Consider the following 18,973-nt stretch of genomic DNA (forward strand, 5'->3'; position numbering starts at 1 on the left):
TAACCTTCCATCCATTGCTTCTTTAAAAGTGCCATTTTGCATAAGAATAAAACTGCCAAGTAGTAGATGATTATTTATATCTTTAAAAATATAACCAGTGAAATAAAGAACTTCCCAGCAGATGGCATTTTTTTATAGCAAAGCAAAATCGTGTAAAATATGTGCAAAAAGCCTCTGTATTCTTGCGCACAAACACATTGGTTGTATGATGATAATATATTTATATGATAAAAATTCTGCTTGAAATGGTAACTTGCATATATACATGTTGTTAGTGAAATCAATTATTAGTTACACCATATATCTTTCATTTACAGAGATATTAACAATATTTTTTAAATAATCCAAAGATTTTTCTAATATAAAGCTATGCTTTAATTTTATATTGTTTTCCATGTTAATGCACCTTGAAAGATTAAATAGTTAAAAATAAAATAAACTTAAAAAATTAAACAAATATTTACCATGCACGCATATTTTTGAATTGAAAAAATGTTATTGTATTTATTACATATTATAGTTTATCCTTTGTTTGTGGAATTATTAATGACTTGAGAAAAAGAACACAACTCATTTATTTTTCATCAATTCAAGTTACCAGTTGTTGCTGAGCAACAATCCTATGTTGTCATCTTACAAAAATTAAAACATACAGAAATTTAAAGATAATATGAAGAGGAAACATAAGAGGATGTTAGAGTGTATATCTTAATTGCTTAACTTAAAGCACAACCTGGAAATAAAATTTACCACAAAATCTAATCCTCAAACACTGCATCTGTGTCAGGCCTTAGACTTCATGTCAATTTAAGGAAACCACTTTACTGTATACTTAAAAGAATGAACCTTAATTATTTCAAAAATTTTATATCTGCCAATTTTCTCAAACTTGATTTGGAGAAAACATACATTCAAATAAAAGAGCATCTTGATGCTAGAAATTAACATCAGAGCATCTTAATGGAATCTTCATATCCTGCAGTATGATGTATTGGAAATCTGTATAGTTAATATTGAGAGAACTACTATGGATGGCATCACAAGTACTATCATTGTTGCAGCAGAAGGGAACTCAATTCTGAAGTAAGAATGAGGAGAAATTGGTTATACGGATTACTCGTATTTTCTGTTTGGCACCTCATATGATTTAGTTTGCCTGAATTTAATTCTTGTCATTAACTTCCATTTCCTTGATTTGCATTATCGGAGGAATCATTTATTTATTGTAGTAGCAGCTTCGCTGCCAGCCTTCGTCTGGCTTTTAAATGTACCGGAAAAATGGCTGAAGGAAAGACCAAATGTTAAATTTAAAAACTGCGTAAATTTTACTCTGCAGAACAACTTCATAAAATAAAGTTATTACGTATAACAAAATTACAATGAAATAAGCAATATCCCTTAATACAAATATTAATTATCCTAATAAATAAATTAACCAACTTCCCTTTGCAAAATCTTAAGAAATTTTTTCCCTAAAAAAAAATCACTCAACACTTTTCAATATCTTAAAAACAGTGAAATGAGTTAAATAACATTGAAGAATACAAAAACCAAAAAATTCTGAAAAGCAAAGTATAATTAATGATATCTTATATTTTTAAGAAAAAAAAAATCACAATGAAATAAGCTATATCTCTTAATACAAATATTATTTATCCTAATAAAAAATTAACCAACTTTCTGTTGAAGAAAAAAAATCACGCAAAACTTTTCAATATCAACTTTTCAAACAATGAAATAAGCAAAAAATAACATGAAAGCAACTCAAAAAAACATAAAATTCCACGCAAAATTTTACTCTACAGACCTAAAAAATATTATATATCAAAAGTCGTTAATCCGGACTCGGCGGGACTTCGGCGATTCCGGATTATCGATTTTTCCGGATTATAGATCATCAGTTTAATCTGGTAAGATGGCATGCAGAAATTCTAAAATTAAAAATATGAAACCGTAATTTATGAAATAAAGAACAATTATGATCTAAAGGGTATCAAAATTTACAAAAAGAAAAGCTTAATATTTATTTGTTTACTTTATTAAACATTTCTTTCAATGTAAGTTGTTTAAGTTGCTTCGTTTTATGTGATAATATTTTCTCTTTAATTCTATAAACAGACATAATTTCTTGTTCAGTTACAAAGTTCCGCTGTTCAAGTCCCGTTAATTGCTGTGCCGAGAATACCGACTAACTTGTCAGTCGAAATTTTTTCGTTTTCACTAACCTCTCTGTCACATTCTTCATGTCTTTATCCATTTTTTGCAGCAATTCCACTTTTTGTTTGTTGGACATCGAAACATACTTTCGTTTTGCAGATCCTTTGGAAGTTCCAGCATCGGAAATTCTATTTGACATAATCGAAAGTTCAAGTTTACTTTTATAAAATTGCTCCTACAGTCTGCAAGAAATAATAAGCGGGATCCAATTCGAAGATTAAGGAACAACATAATCATTAACATTAATTGAAATAGATAATTAGATATTTTTAGCTTACACCGTCCGTTATACATTAAACGTGCAGGCGAAAACGTATTCTGCACTTGCGCACACGCATATGCGCAGTAGTCAAGGACGCTTATGCGTAAAACGCCTGTGCGCATGTGCCAACGCGGCGCATGCGCAGAAAGTTTTTAGCTTTGAGGTCCGGATTATAGATCATTCCGGATTATGGGTGTCCGAATTAACGATTTTTGACATATATGTATATATAACAATAAAATATTCCAATCTCTTAAAAACAGTGACATAAGAAATAAGATGAAAAATTGTTGCCAAACCCATATTTCTAAAAGAATAAAACTACTCAAAATGATGTGATTTCATCAAAAATCTATCAACAACAATAAGACAGGAAAATTGTTGCCAAAATCACATTTTTAAGGATGTGAGATTAGAGAAGTGTACTCGGAAGCTTCATTTAAAAAAATTTTAAAAAGACAAAATATTATCATTTTTCCAAAATTATTTTTGTAAAAGCAGTCGCAAAGATGAAAGCTTAACATGTCCAAAAATCAAAGAAAAATAAGCTGTAATTTTTTTAAAATAAACTTTTTTAGAAAAAATCCTGTTAAAAATGTGTTTTTGTTAAATAAATTCGTATTTAATTGATTTATTGAAACACGAAATTTATTTTAGGTTCGTAAAATAGCTTCATGACGATGTGAAAATGGAGTGTGTAGAGTAAAATCTCGCTTTCCTAAAGCCCATTATGTCTCAAAATGATGCGATTTTCGTCACAAAACATAAAATAAAAAAAATTCGAATTTGAATTTCGAAAAAATCGCTTCGAGGTGCACTGGCTCTTGTCTAGATGCACCTTTGTACCAAATTTTGTAGCCGTGGGTCTATTAGCATACGTGCAGCTCGAACTAAAGACACACACACACACACAGAGACAGACTCTTTCTTTCATTATATTGTTGCGTGCGTACGGGTTCGTTATGAAATGAATGCACATGTCCGATGAAAAATGAACAAAAATTTATTATTATCACAACAAAAATGCTTAAATTTTCTCAAATTATCACGCAGTATTACAATATCTCACAGTAGTTTTCTTTTAACTACTCAAATGTCCAATAGAACGTAATTCAAAACAGCTAAAGAACGCTAATCCGCGAATTCGCTACAATCAACAACAGTAGTTTTCTAAACAACAACAAACTAAGCAACTACTACAAACTGAGATGTTTTCCTCCTTTTATAAGATTTTAAAATCACGCGCTAGATTTTTCCAGTACTTTCTCGAAATCAAAAAGAGATATTTATTTATTTAACGCACGCGCTCTTGTATTTTTAATTTTTCCGGCTTAGCTTTCTTTTAATATTCGTCACGCGCTGCACTGCGCGAGAAATAAAACCATTTAATTTATAATTGAACTAACATTAGCTTTTTAAATACCAAATTCGTAACACTGCCCCCTTCCCAAGGACTGCACGTCCCGGGCAGTACAATCCCTGGACAGGAAGCTAAACTTACAACTGTGGCATAAATGCATTAATAAGCATTACATTATAATAATAAACAACATGAACAATAAATGCAATACATAAAACAAATCAAATGCTATCAAATACAAATCAAATACACATTTAAAAACAAAATGGACCATGGTCTTATACTATTTACAATTATTTACATTACGTACTATGGCCATAGTAATAAGCTAACCTGTCGTAAGAGTTCGAAGACTCACGGATCCGAACCACGACGTCATTCGTGTTCAGCACTGTATATGGACCATCCGAAGGTGACTGTAATTTAGGACTCAGTCCTTTTCGTTGAATTGGGTTCCACAACCACACCTTGTCTCCTTTGTTTGATCTCTGTCTAGTAGCTCTTGTGTCTCATCTGATCTTCATTTTCTCCGTCGCCAAGTTGACTCGCTTTCGTGCAGAACGGTGCATCCCCTCAAACCGGGCCTGGGCATCTTGGATGTGTTCCTCAGGCGATGAAGGCGCATCTGTAGGGCGACTAAACAGGCGGTCACAAGGCAGACGAAGGTCTCGACCGAAGAGCTTCTGGGATGGAGAATAGCTGGTAGTCTTGAGTTTCTTTTCGACCCTGGTATGATTTCGGCAGCTTCCCGAGCTCGATCTTTCGGACAAGGCGTCGACATTTCCAGGCGAGGATCCCTTTTGAGGATGGATAGTCATGCCATCAGATGCTGAAAGCAGCTTATTGTTTTTGAAATCTAAGGAAAAATTGTATTTCCTTAAAAAGTCCAATCCGAGTATGCATGGATCTGTAATATCCGCCACATATGCCGTGTGATGGTAGGCGGCACTTCCAAACGTGATGTTTACGTTTAACTTCCCAGTTATGTCGATCTTGTCACCAGACGCAGTCTGAAGGGTAACACAGGATGGCGTCCAAATAAGTTTATCTTTAAACTGTTCAGCTAAACCTTTCCTAATGATGGTAACATTAGCTCCTGTGTCAATGATCATATTGCAAGGAACTCCATCGATATTCCCATTGATGGACAGTCCGTTATTGTTGCCACTCACTATAGAGATCTTAAGCGCTTTAAAACAGGGTTTTTCATTATCTGGCAACCTCCGTTCCTTGATATGGTCATTAATTTGTTTCCTGCGTCGTTGCTCAGAAATTGTCTCAATTTTCGTACCCTGGGGTGTTCTGCAATTCTTTCGTACGTGGCCTTCAGCTCCACAGTTCCAGCACTTTGGTTTCTTGTCAGTCCTTTTCCTTCCCGTGGCATTTAATTGTCTGTTTAAATCGTATGCCTTATTTTCCGTGCTCTGGGGAGTTCTGCAGTTCCTTCGTAGGTGGCCTTCAACACCGCAATTCCAGCACTTTAGGGTCGGTTTTGTTTCACCACTATTCCGTCTTAAAGCATTCACTGGTCTTGTCAACTCATCTGTTTTATTATCCATGCCCTGGGGTGTTCTGCAATGCCGTCGTAGGTGACCTTCAGAACCACATCTCCAGCATCTTACAGCCACTTTGTTCTCACTGCTACTCCGTATCAAAGCATCGACTTGTCTGGATAAATCATCTAAACGAGCCATCAGTTGGTCCCCTGGGTCGTGGACTCGCACAGCTCTGACTGGGTAGCTATCCCTAAGAGTTGCTTGCTGGGCTGCCTCAAATTTCATGGCATACACTAAAGCGCTTTTCAGATCTTTAACATCCGCCATTCGCAGTGCTTTCTGTATTTCAGGGTCCTGGATGCCATCGATGAAATATTGCAGGGACAGGATTTCCCTTGTTTCTGTCGGGCACTCCGAAAAGGCGTGATGTGACAGCCTTTCAACATCCGTGGCGAGCTCCTGAAGCGTTTCGGTGAGCTTCTGTTGACGAGATTTTAATTGGAGCCTGCTGTAGTCTTTTAAACATTTCTCGCCAAAGTGCAGCTCCAATGCGCCGGATAGAGCTTCGAAGTCAAGTCTTTGGTTTTCGGGAAGCGTCTGCAGTATATCCGCTGCGTCTGCTCGCAGAGAAGCGGCGAGATGACAGGCCTTAGCTTGGGAATCCCATCCATTCGCATCCGCAACTATAGAAAATTGGGTCTTATACACTTGCTAGGATGTCTTCCCATCATATGTGGATAGCTTCAGAGGTGGACGAGCAGGCATCGGTAAGAATTTAAAATCATCATTCTTGCTCCCTGCCGTCGCTACGAATTTCTTTAACGTTTCCATTTCTTTGGCAACTTCAGAAACTCTCTCATCAATTTGTTGTTCGATTTGGTGTTGGACGGCACAAACTCTTCCTTCAATTCGTTCCTCCACAGCAGAAACTCTCCCTTCTATATGTTCTTTTACAGAAGAAACTCTTTCTTCTATTTCTTCTTTCACCGAAGAAACTCTTTCTTCAATTAGTCCAACTTTATTTTCAACTGTGTCAATTCTGCCTTCCATAGCTTCAAATTTATTTTCTATTATGCAGGTAATCTCTCTTTTCATTTCTTCTTGACCTGCTTCAATCTTTTCTTGACCAGCTTGAACGGCTTTCATTTCGTCCTTAACAGAGTTGACGGCCCCTTCCATCTTTCCTTGGCTATTTTCATCTCTTCTTTCATTTCTTCTTTAAACGAGGCAAAGGCTGTTATCAATTGCCTTAACTGCTCTTCCATCGCTCTTGTTATTGGCATTCAAACCCCACTCCTGACACCAAAAATTGTTGCGTGCGTACGGGTTCGTTATGAAATGAATGCACAAGTCCGATGAAAAATGAACAAAAATTTATTATTATCACAACAAAAATGCTTAAATTTTTTCAAATTATCACGCAGTATTACAATATCTCACAGTAGTTTTCTTTTAACTACTCAAATGTCCAATAGAACGTAATTCAAAACAGCTAAAGAACGCTAATCCGCGAATTCGCTACAATCAACAACAGTAGTTTTCTAAACAACAACAAACTAAGCAACTACTACAAACTGAGATGTTTTCCTCCTTTTATAAGATTTTAAAATCACGCGCTAGAATTTTCCAGTACTTTCTCGAAATCAAAAAGAGATATTTATTTATTTAACGCACGCGCTCTTGTATTTTTAATTTTTCCGGCTTAGCTTTCTTTTAATATTCGTCACGCGCTGCACTGCGCGAGAAATAAAACCATTTAATTTATAATTGAACTAACATTAGCTTTTTAAATACCAAATTCGTAACACTATGTAGAAATTATATCTCGCTTTGCCATAGGCCAGTATGTTTGAAGTTCATTGGAAGTCATACAGCATGCACAGTAAAACTCTTGCATAATAATTTTCAGACATCAATAAACTTTTATTGATTTTAATTTGAATGCCTTTAGAAACATTAATAGATTTCCAAGATGGTGACATATGAGGAGAAGACAAAAGCGTGCCATAATGACATTCATCATACCTAACCTTCACAGAAGAATATCTCCACAATGTAGCTCCAATGTTTCTCTTAGAGACCCAGTGTTGAACACACTGCTGTTCTGCTCGCGCAGGGGCAGTACCTTGGATCAGCCTGGCTGCCATCTGGGGTTATGGAATACTGTCTAGAGCAGCGTTTCTTAAACTGTGGGTCGCCAAAAAATTTAGCAGTTTTGATATTTCTTTAACTTATAACAATCTTAAAATTACCAAATATTTTTACACAATGTATCTGAAAAAGGTAAAGATAAGACAATACAGACAAAGGAAAAAAAAAAGTGTTGATGCATTCTTTTTATAACAGAAACGTTCATTTTACTTTGCATGTGACGCTGTCATTTCGTCTGTTACTTGTTTAAAATTTTCATATTGTTCTATATCTTAAAATTAGAAATTGAAGTTAATGACCCAAAACTGCAATATTATAATACAGCACAACTGAAAAAATTGACAGTTTCACACACGCGTGTGTCGGATTTGCGCAATGCTTATGGGGTCCCAGAACATTTCCGTAAATATTATGGGGGTCGCGAAAGAATCTCGTTGATAAAAGGGGTCGCGACCGATTTTCTGTAAAAATATAGCCAATTAACTATTTAGCCTGACTGCAAAAGAAAAGCTGCGTAGAAGTTTTCTTTCATACTGCAGTGTAAGGTATTCAAACAGGGGCATAGCTAGAGTTTCCAGCACCCAGGGACAACTGAAGAATTTGTGCCCCTTTCTGTGTGCCAAGAATGGAAAACATTTCATTAAAAAATTCCATAGCATCAATTTGGCGCCTCTTGGATGCTGTGCCTGGGGACACATGTCCCCCCTTGCCCCACTCTAGCTACGCCACTATATTCAAATTATGAATTTGAGGAAAATGTCCAAGACTTCAAAATACTTTTTAGTTGCATATCGATAACGTGGCAACAGTCCACTGTATTTAATTTGCATCCAAGCCAAAAAACATTATTAACAGGCTATTTTTTATGATTAGATCTTCATGATAATTTATTTGATTCAAGTCAAAAACAGAGTCAAAAAAAAAAAAAAAAAAAATTAGATATTCTTAATGTAACCAATATTGATTTTCTGTAAACATACAGCCAATTAACTATTTAGCATGACTGCACAAAGAGAAGCTGCGTAGAAATTTTCTTTTGTACTGCGGCGTAAGGTATTTAAAATGTGAATTTGAGAAAAATGTCCAAGGCTTAGAAGAAATACTTTTTACTTAGATATTGATAATGTGGCAACAATCCACTGCATTGAGACAAAAAAAAAAAAAAAAAAAAAAAAAAAAAAAAAAAAAAACTATTTTTTATGATTAGATCTCCATGATAAGTTCTCTGATTCATTTCAAAACCGTGTTCAGAATCACGAAATTCAAAGAAACAGACTTTTCTATATCTCCAACCATCAGTCACGCGTTTCATGTTCTCAAATGTGCGACTTCAGAAATGTGCCCCTCATCTTATAAAATCGAACTTTCCTTGTATCTTGACAGCAGCCTTCTGAATTTTAATTAAATTACTGTATATTATATACCTTACAGGATGCATTTTACCAAGTTCTTTTGTTTGCTAATTTATCCTTGAGTTCTGAAATATTAAGGTTCATGATTTTTGGCAATTTTATATTAATTCGTGGAATGATTCGCTGCTGTTAGCGTTATATCATCAACGAAATATTTTAGAACAAGAAACATAAGAAATAAACTGAGTGGGATTCGAACGGCGAATCTTCCAGTTGGTAGCTGGACGTGTGAACCAGTTGTATTTATGAGGCAGAGCACTGGAAAAGACTATAGTTTTTCACATCATTATATACCTCCAATTTATCGCAAGAATTGCCGACTTATCCGCCATGGTACCTAAAAATAGGAGCTAATTGTTGCACTTCGCCCCCCTTTTGAGCACCATAATATTCTTTCTTTCTAATATACAAATCTGTGCGATTAAAGAATTCTCATAATTAAAAAAAAATTAGTGTGCGTTTCTCAGTTACAAGTTTCGCATTGTAGAAATGCAAATCTGTGTGTGCTTTCAAAGATTTCAAACCGTTAAATTGTAGGCTTTTGTGTTACTTATGCTGCTGAAATTTCACGTTAGATTTCAGTATATAAATTAATGCAAGCAAATTTTCAGCCAGATTATAATGTAATAATATCATGTAGATAATGCTAAATATATATCTGCGTGATAATATGTACCAATAAAGTACGTGGATTGTATTCTAAATGAGTCCTTGGCTGTTTTAGGGCTGGCAGTGTGGAATGAATGAAAGATTTATTTTTTGCGAGCTCTAGAGATCATAGTGGGGTGGTAGTGTTTTGGGATAGGTAGTATATGGAAACAACACCTGCTTCACAATTTCGTAAATAATTGTTGTCTCCTATACATCTACCTATATCTATATTTAATCTGCACCTTTTACTTCCAGTATATGCTCAGAGTAGTACCACCCACAGTGAATACAGGCACAAGAAAGGAGTGGTGATGGCAAAGATACTGAAACCAAACATCCCCGTCAAGAATGGTGCTGTACATCTCATTGAGAGTCCTCTCATGATCATAGACATCACCGTCTGGCAGTTCCTTCAGAAGAGAAGGAGATTGTCGTAAGTACCATTCATACTGAAGTTTCCAAGTTTGCATTTTTCAATGTTTCTTTGTACGAAGGTTGCTATGGCCTTGGCAATAGTAAGTATTGTTAAGCGCAGACGATTCCAATCGAAAGATTGATATTTTTAACTATAATTTCTTCAGAATGTTTTACCATTTTTGCGTAATTTGTGTTGTTTACAGTAAATTGAAAATTCATCTCTGGCAAAAAAAATGGAATGGACTCGTGTACATTATCGTGTGATTATTTTTCATAACTTTCGACGTGGATTATCAAGACAAGAGAGCTTTGATGAACTTAATTCTTCATACAGCTATAAAGCACTATTCTACAGCACTGTAAAACACTGCTACAGTACAAACTCCATAATCCGGAATGATTATAATCCGGACATCACAGCCACAAACATTTTTTTTTTTGTATGCTTTATGCATGCGCGCATTGAAAGAAATGTTTAATAACATAAACAAATAACTATTAGCTTTGATTTTTTGTAAAATTTTATACCCTTTAGATCATAGTTATTCTTTGTTTCATAAATTACGGTTTCATATTTTTAATTGTATAATTTCTGGATGCCATCTTACCAGATTTAAATTGATGATCCAGAAAAACCCCTAATTCGGAATCGCCGAAGTTCCGATGAGTCTGGATTAAGGACTTTGTACTGTATAACGAATTCAATCGTGGTCGCCGTTCGCTCTAGGAGGAATTTCATGAGGGCCGACCAAAATCGGTTGTTCTGCGAGAAAATATCGTTGCTGTGCGTGATCTGATAAGACATAATGTGAGATTGAAGCATCTTTGGGCATTAGTATGACATGATTACTATGACAAACATCAATAATATATTAGATGAAAATATATGGCCGTGAAATAGATTTGTTCGCGTTGGATTCCACCTAATCTGAGAAACGCTCAAAAGAAGGATTGTGTCGATTGGTGCAAGGAAATGCTGATTTGTTCAAGGCGTGTCAGATGCTGTGTATAACATCTGCACGTGAGTGTGAAACAAAACAGCAGTCGACTGTATGGGTCTTTCAAGACGTGCGAAATCCAACAAAAAGCAAATGGTTGCCTATTTCTTCGGCATGACCATTAGAGCAACGCATGATGGTCAATTCACAATGATTTGTTTGCCAGAAGTCATCAGAGAAATTCAAAAAAAGCAGAAGAGATGAAACATTCTTTATTATGACAGTGCGAGCTCTTGCACATTGGCTCAAACAAAAGAATTTTTGATGAGTCACCCGCCATACAGGCCTTATTCGGCACCCAATGACATTTTTTATTCCTGCATATCAAAAATAAATTACGTAGCCAGCGATTTGCAACACCCGAAGTAGCTATTGATGCATTCAAATCACATGCAAAACTGTATTGATCTTCATGGAGAATATTTTGAAAAACAGTAAAACCAATTTCGATTATAAACATTTTTTTTTTCTTTATTATGCCAGATATATAAATAGCAACGCTCGTATAAATGATTAAAGATATGGATTTTCTATTTCGTTTCATTTACTAGAATACGAGGAAATGATGCAATGTATAGAAATTTATTAATTAAATACAGACAATTATTCAACATACTTTTGTACATTGGATGCTACCAGCAATGTATAAAAGCCGTCATTGTATAGAATACCTAGCCATTTTATAGGATGCCGAAAAATGGCCAACAGTGTAGAAATGATTAATATTTCGTACATTTCCTTGGGCATTATGTAGGGTACCAAAATTACAAACCGGCAGTATACGCAATTTACCTCCCAGTTAATTTCGAATATCCATAAATTTAATAATACATAATTCAGACGTTTAACACATTCATTCCATTCTTCCACATATTTCATACATTTTCATGCATTGTTTTCTTTAAGAAAGGTATAAATTTTGCTTTGTACAACGTTCATTTTTCGTTACACAGTTTGAATAAAAGCTTCTCAAAATAATGTCTTTATTTTCGACAAATGATCTTTTTTTTTAAACAAATAGCCCTAATCATGATCTTTTTTGGTGTTTGGTCTGTATCGAACTTTGTTTCTCCTTTCAGAAAATATTTTATTTAATCGTCTTAACTTCTATCGCATGTCGATATTGAACAAACACTTCTATAATCTGGCAGATCTACTGAATACTCTCCGAAACAACCAATACACTTTCAGATTATAGTATTTTTCGGAAGTGGACATTATAAAAAGAACATTCAATACTGATGTTTATATAGATTCTCAAGAGTGCTGATAATTTTCATATTGGGTCATACAAGACAGGTCTTGAGAAGATTTATTTATTCATAATCTTTAATTCCCCCTTTTAGCAAGATTTTCTGGTTGTTGTTCTCATTAATATTGTTACATTTTTTTCTGACACTAATTCTTACGGTATTTTCTTCCTTCATGTTTTTATGGGGTTCATAAATTTGGAGTGAATAACGACGACACTTGGTGAAGTATCGAAACACATTTTATTTACCAATATTAATTAAATCAGGACAGCTCCAAAACACTTTTACAGTTGTCCAAGTATATTCTAAACACACTGGAACATTCAGCGACACAGCCTTCACACTGTCATGCAATAACGGTGGAGACAGCTTCGCTGCAAAGCTCATGACTCTGCTTGGTCATTCTCGGAACTTCACGTACTCTCGAGACTCTCCACGCTACAACTCGCGATGCACTCGACGACACACAGAGTACAGCTCCTGACTCTTAGGTTCAGTCGTTACTGGAGCTTAACACACTCTCTCAACGATGCACTAACCGTGGTACACCAAGATACTCATCGATGCACTCGACGACCCACTCCGCACTCGCTGGCCTGCTGTGAAATCGATCGTCTCCACATGGACTAACTAGATGAGACACACTAACTGACTGCAGACAGCAGGGTTTATATAGCTTTTGGCTTGTGTTCGAGATTTTTCTGGGCTAAACCTGTAAGAATTCGTTCCAGAAGGTTCTCAATCCGTCCAAGGCATATCACCAATTTTGTTGCTAAATGGGCGATTTCTTGTCAAATGTGGCAATTCTGCCTTCCTTGCTATTTTATGGCAACTCTAAAACTTCTTTGCAGGGAAGCCATCTTACCGCGCCTGTACATTTCGTAACAATATATTAGCTGTTGTGTTTCGTGGGTTAATACAGCAATGGCAAACTGTAAAAAAGCCGCTTTTATTTTGCTTTTCTTTCCAATACAAGCTGGTTAGACATCATATCCAGCGATGAGCTAATAAACATTAGAAAAAGTCTTATAGTTTTTCTTTTAAAACAGAAAATATAATTATACATGAACAAGAAAATATTTTTAAATTAAAAAAAATCTGAAAGGTTTCAATTTTAAAATTACGTCCAAAGGGGCATTTTTTTAACGTTTTGTGTGTTACCTTTATTCATTACATAACATGTTCTTTGCACTTAAACCATAAAATTCAGTTCAACAGCAATGTCGCAAAATAATTTTAAAATGAGCATATCTTTAGAATTTCCGATACACATTGTGATAAAACAACGCTATCTACAGCCATCCAATTCTACAGCGCTGGAGATAAAAAGCTATTTACAGCACTGGAGATAAAAAGGTCCCCCCGGCAAGAGTGTTGCCATCGCTGGTTTTTAAATCATTGAGTTTGTTAATCAAAGTTTGTTAAAGTTTTACAAAATATTAAATCGATCATAAAACAAATTCCAAATTTGGGCTTTCAGATGCCCATATTCGTAGTAGGATTCATTTATTCAAAACCGGATGGCTGTAGATAGCATTATTTTGTCACAATGCGAGAAGCGTACATGCATTTATGCAGATTCTTCATTATTTAATTTCTTTAAATATAATGGAGGGCAATTATTTAATTTTGGCACCAATTTTATAATGTATTTGGTGGCAACAATTTGAAAAGTGATTCAATGTAAAATGCCAAAATGAAAACAATGGTCCTTCAGGGTTAAAGCCCCTTACATTTAAAATCTATCCTACATTCAATTCGGAATAAATCAGGTGCAAAAAATAAAAACCAGAACCACAGTGGCAAATTCTATGGAAGGGGCAAAAATACCCAAACCAAAAATGAAAAAAGAAATTAACATCTTTCGCTACATCGTTATCAGGGTGTTGGTGCAACGAAAGAGGTAAATAAATCAGCCTGTTTCTGAGCAATGTTGCAAATTAATTTTAAAATAAGCATGTCTTTAGAATTTCCGATACAGAGTCTTGTGCACTGGAGATAAGAATGTTTTTTTCGTACAGTGTTGCCACTGCTCGCTTCAAAATCGTTTAATTTTTTAATCAAAAATTTGTTGAAGTGTTACAATATCTGAAATCAATAATAAAACAGATTTCAAATTAGGGCATTCACATGCGCATATTCTATGGAAGATTACGTTATTCAAATTTTCTAGTACCTAGAAAATTGGTACCGTTGTTTCTCTCTAGGTACCGTTGTTTTATCACAATGCGAGAAACATACATGCATTTATGCAGATTCTTCATTATTCAATTTCTTCAAATATAATGCAGGACGATAGTATTTGGTGGCAACGATTTAAAAAGTGATACAGTCTTTTAAAGTTTTCAATGCAAAATCGCAAAACAAAAACAATAGTCCTTCAGTACAAAACCCCATTGGAATAATAAAAAAATCAGAAATTATTACAGATGTTTCATGAAAAAAGGTGCAAAATTAATTATGCGCTTCAATTTATCAGCAGCTAAACTTTTAAGCTACGAAGATAAGAAGTTCATAACTTAAAAGGCTCTAAAGCTGAGCAATTAATTTAAAATTAATGATATCAATATAAGGATTTTAGGCTTAAATTCTCTTAAAGGATTCCCATTTAAAGAGTTGTTCGTTAAATCTCAAACATATTGTTGCGTATATACGGGTTAAGAATTAAATGCACAAGTCCAGTGAAAAATTAACAAAATTTATTATTATCACAAAAAATAAAACAAAGTGCTTGAATTTCCCTAGATATTTGCACAATATTACAATATCTCACAGTATTTATCTTTTAACTACTCAAACATTCAACAGAACTTAATTCAAAACTAATCCGCGAAGTCGTTACAGTCAACAAGAGCAGTTTTCTAAACAAACTTTTATAACAACAACTAACTAACTAACTGAATTGCCAATGCCAATGCCAGTGAGGAAACATTTCAGAGTCCCTATGGTAAACAAACCATCCACCTCCACATCAGAAGAGTAATGATGAGCAAGGCTGAGGGAAACCAGAAAGGAGGGAAGGGAGGAGAGGAGGAAAGCCTATATGGCAGGCGAGTTCATGGTGCAACATGAGATCCTCGTTCCGAGATGGTTGAGTGTTGGGAGAAATCACGGCTGAGTAAAAAAGAGGATGAAGAATCATTGGCAATGGCAAATCTGAGAAGAATAAGGGTGGTAGGATGAAAGAGAAGAGTGAGAAAGAGCAGGTAATGTACTGGAGCAACTAGCTGAATTGAGAGGTTTTCTTCCGTTTTATAAGCTTTATAAATCCACACGCGAGAATTTTCTAGCACTTTTTCGAAATCAAAAAGAGATATTTATTTATTAAATGTTAAATGCACGTGTTCTTGTATTTTAAATTTTCCAGTTTAGCTTTCTTTTAATATTTGTTACGAGCTGTTCTGCACGGAAAGTAAAACAATTTTATTTATAATTCTACTAACATTAACTATTTTAATACCAAGTATTATAGATCCAAAGAAGTTCTTGTTCTAAAAACATTTTATGTCAAGTTAAAAGCTTCGTCAGTTTAAGCAATACTGTAGAGATAGTTTCCATAAAGACTAGCTTTATTTATAATGTAAGAAATTTTGTTATTGAATTTACCAGTTAGAACCATCTCAATGAAATCCCAAATTCATTTATTTTAATTTTATGCTTTAATATGAAATTTAATGCTTTAGCCTTTCTTCTTCTGCCCATGGATATTTTACTTCTTTCATACCTCAGATGATAAACGTTAAATATCGCTTCTCTTATTAACAAATGAAAACAGATGGCATTGTCTAGCCCCTGTTAAAATTTTAAATTTAATAAAAACACACTTGTGCAAACCGATACAAAATCAATTCAGACATAATACTCAGAAAGAGAAATTAATAAAATGTATTTAGGCTTCCCTACAACTTAATGTGGCTAAAGTGACTGGGGTCCAGTTAGCAGGCATTAGGTCCCAACTGAAGGATATATTAGTCAGTAGGTAGCCTAGCCAGTCAACTTTGGAGTGAGAATATAACAGATTCCTTTATGCTACAGCCCATCAGCAGCGGAGCAATAAAGACGCTAAACACTGGTAGATCTGACCTGGGTTTGATTCCAGGCGAACGGGCTGGCTGAATGGGTCTTTTCGTGGTTTTCACCATGTTTAACATGTATATGATCCAGTTCTCTTAGAAAGTCCTCCACGAAGGCATCCTTTAGGCTAATATAGCCCTCACGAACTTTGTCATAATTGAAGGCCTGATAGTGACCTGATAGTGAGACTGCCTTACACAGATTAAAGCCAGACCTCCGGATATTTATTTGTATTAAATTTAAAAAAAAAAAAAAAAAAAAAAATATTTTTTTTTAAATTTTTATTTTTTTACATGGGCATACAGAGCCGTTTTTCTTTACAGAGTTATGAGTTACATTGTTCTGTTTTGGTCATAATGATACTTCTTGACATGACATGACTTCAGACTAACTTTATACTTTTACATGCTAATATTTCAGAAACATTTGGTAAACTTTAGAACATTGGAGACTTCCTGGTGTGAGCTTTCTTTGAAAATTCTTTGCTATTTTTAGTGGTTTTCCTGGTGTGAGCTTTCTTTGAAAATTCTTTGCTATTTTTAGTGGTATCAAAAAATTCACTACAATTTAGTTCATATTTAATTTAGAAGCTTAGTACAGGGTTGCCATGTTACCGGGAAAACTGGAAAAAGTCAGGGAATTCGAAAATTGACCAAAATAAGCGATTTTTGTGCCGACCTCGGAAGAGATAACTTTTTTGGCGAATTGTGTATCATGTGAGCGTCATTCGGGCAGCTGGCATAGAGCCAATTTTCGCAGCTCCAATTTGATTGTCTTTTAGAAAGGCAAAGCAAGTTTCCCACAATTTTTGGTTTCCAGCAACCTCAAGAATCGAGAGAATCGCATGTGCAATGCATGAACTAAAGAAAGTACCTGTTCTCGTATAAAACAAAATGGGTTAAATCGCTACCATGGAGGTTAGAATCAAAGAATATGTATTGTAAAGAAGGAAAACCTCTCTGCAACAGACGTGGCTCCATTCCATAATAGAGGGAAACAGCTACACATGCGCGATATATCTGTCGCCAAAGCTTGAAACCGGTATCGAAGTTCGAAGGTCACGTTATCAAGAGTTCATAAAATGAATATCGTTTAAAATTTCTTTAAACTCTAAAGGAAAAGAAAATATTTTTTGGCGCAAGTAAATTAATTCATGGATTAGCTATTTTAAGCCCCCCCCCCAAAAAAAAAAACTACGAAAATTTGTTTTTAAAGTTATTGCGAAAAATCCAAGAAGAAACGTTCTTTGATAAAACGTTTCTTGGATTTTTCGCAATAATTTAAAAACGGATTTTTGTAGTTTTCTTTTTTGGATTGGATTAGGATTATTCAATTATGGCAAAGCACATGAGAGCTATCTGCCTAAAGGGAGGGATGCCTTCCTGGAGGACTTTCTAAGGGAAACTGACTCGTATACACGTTACACATGGGGGAAAACCACGAAAACGCCCATGCAGCCTCCCTGTTCGTGGGATTCGAACCTCGGACCAAACTACCAGTGTTCAGCGACTTTACCTCTCGACCGCTGGTGGGCTTTACAAAATATGAAATCGATAATAAAACAAATTCCAAATTTGAAATTTGGGCTTTCAGATGCCCCTATTCGCATGGTTCTAGGTACTGTTGTTTTATCACAATGCAAGAAACATACATACATTAATGCAAATTCTTCATTATTAAATTTCTTCAAATATAATTCAGGGCAATAATATTTGGTGGCAACAGTTTAAAAAGTGATACAGCCATTTATAGTGTTTCAATGCAAAACGAAAACAATAGTCCCTCAGGGACAAAAAGCCCCTTTGAACTAAAAATTTAAAAGAATCATTTTTCTAAAGCAATCCGAGACGGCTATTAAAGTTGCCGCAGCTCTTAGAAGGGCTAACAATGGGTTTTATTTTTTACCGTTTTTCAGATTATAGCAGGGGTTCTCAACTAGGGACAATGAAATCAGCCTGTATGAACTTATTTGATTTTGAAATAACCAGTTTTGTTTAGTTATTTACCTTTTCTATTTTCTGTAATTTCCTGCCAGAATTATATTTCAGTTTTGCGCATTATGCGAAATAGGGTAGAAAGATGCCATTTAAGCTGGCGTCTGAGACACTTCAAGCAAAGTGTTTTCTGCCATTTGGCCACATTGTTTCGCTGATATTTCAAGTTGGCTATTTTACAAATGTGTATATTAATTCCCGGTTTGTGTATGTCGGTGGTAGGGTTAAAAGCCAATTCGCGTTAATTACCACTGTGTAGTCTTGCCTTATTATTTAGCCTAGGCTTAGTTTTAATTTTATAATTCTGTATTGAAAAATTACAGCCAAAAGTATTGCCTAAGTTTCTTAAGCACTAGGAATGCCAATGGTGAATCCTTTATTGAGTTGAATAAAAGAGCCTTTTCACCCTTCGTACGCACTGTTATTAATACTGTTAATCTTAGCGAACAGCCACTTCGCAGTTCAGGTATGGATCTATCCAGCAAAAGGAACTTTAATTTAGCTAGAGTCTTACAATTATTGTAAGACTGCCAATTATTAGTAGATCCAAGGGCTAGGTTAGCCCAGAAGGGACATTAGTCTCAAAACGGCATTTTGCGTCGAGTAACTATCAACGATTGTATCATTTTTTAAACTGTTGCCACCAAATATTATCACCCTGTATTATATTTAAAGAAATTAAATAACA

The 18,973-nt window shown here is 35.0% G+C and overlaps 2 protein-coding genes across 6 annotated transcripts in view; one reads left to right on the forward strand and one right to left on the reverse strand.

The window, feature by feature from the left end:
• LOC146994860 (fasciclin-1-like) overlaps nucleotides 1-18,973 on the forward strand; it is a 51,993-nt gene that overhangs the window by 18,104 nt on the left and 14,916 nt on the right. For all 5 annotated transcript variants that reach the window (XR_015043277.1, XR_015043276.1, XR_015043278.1 and 2 more), the window contains one exon: nucleotides 9,805-9,982. Coding sequence is in view for 2 of the 5 variants with exons in the window: in XM_085824592.1 (XP_085680718.1) it covers nucleotides 9,805-9,982 (178 nt within the window). In the remaining 3 variants the exon portion in view is untranslated. The remainder of the gene's footprint in view (nucleotides 1-9,804; nucleotides 9,983-18,973) is intronic.
• LOC146994861 (uncharacterized) lies at nucleotides 558-5,533 on the reverse strand. The gene is made up of 2 exons (XM_085826071.1): nucleotides 4,173-5,533; nucleotides 558-1,282 (listed from the first exon to the last, which is right to left on the reverse strand). Exon 1 carries the CDS (start codon nucleotides 5,531-5,533, stop codon nucleotides 4,349-4,351), a length of 1,185 nt encoding a protein of 394 aa, XP_085682197.1. The 3' UTR covers nucleotides 558-1,282; nucleotides 4,173-4,348.

The sequence above is a fragment of the Stegodyphus dumicola genome, chromosome 10, assembly GCF_044657685.1.
Source record: "Stegodyphus dumicola isolate Sdum_Otavi_A_Nest chromosome 10, ASM4465768v1".
In the NCBI taxonomy this organism is placed as follows: Eukaryota; Metazoa; Arthropoda; class Arachnida; order Araneae; family Eresidae; genus Stegodyphus; species Stegodyphus dumicola.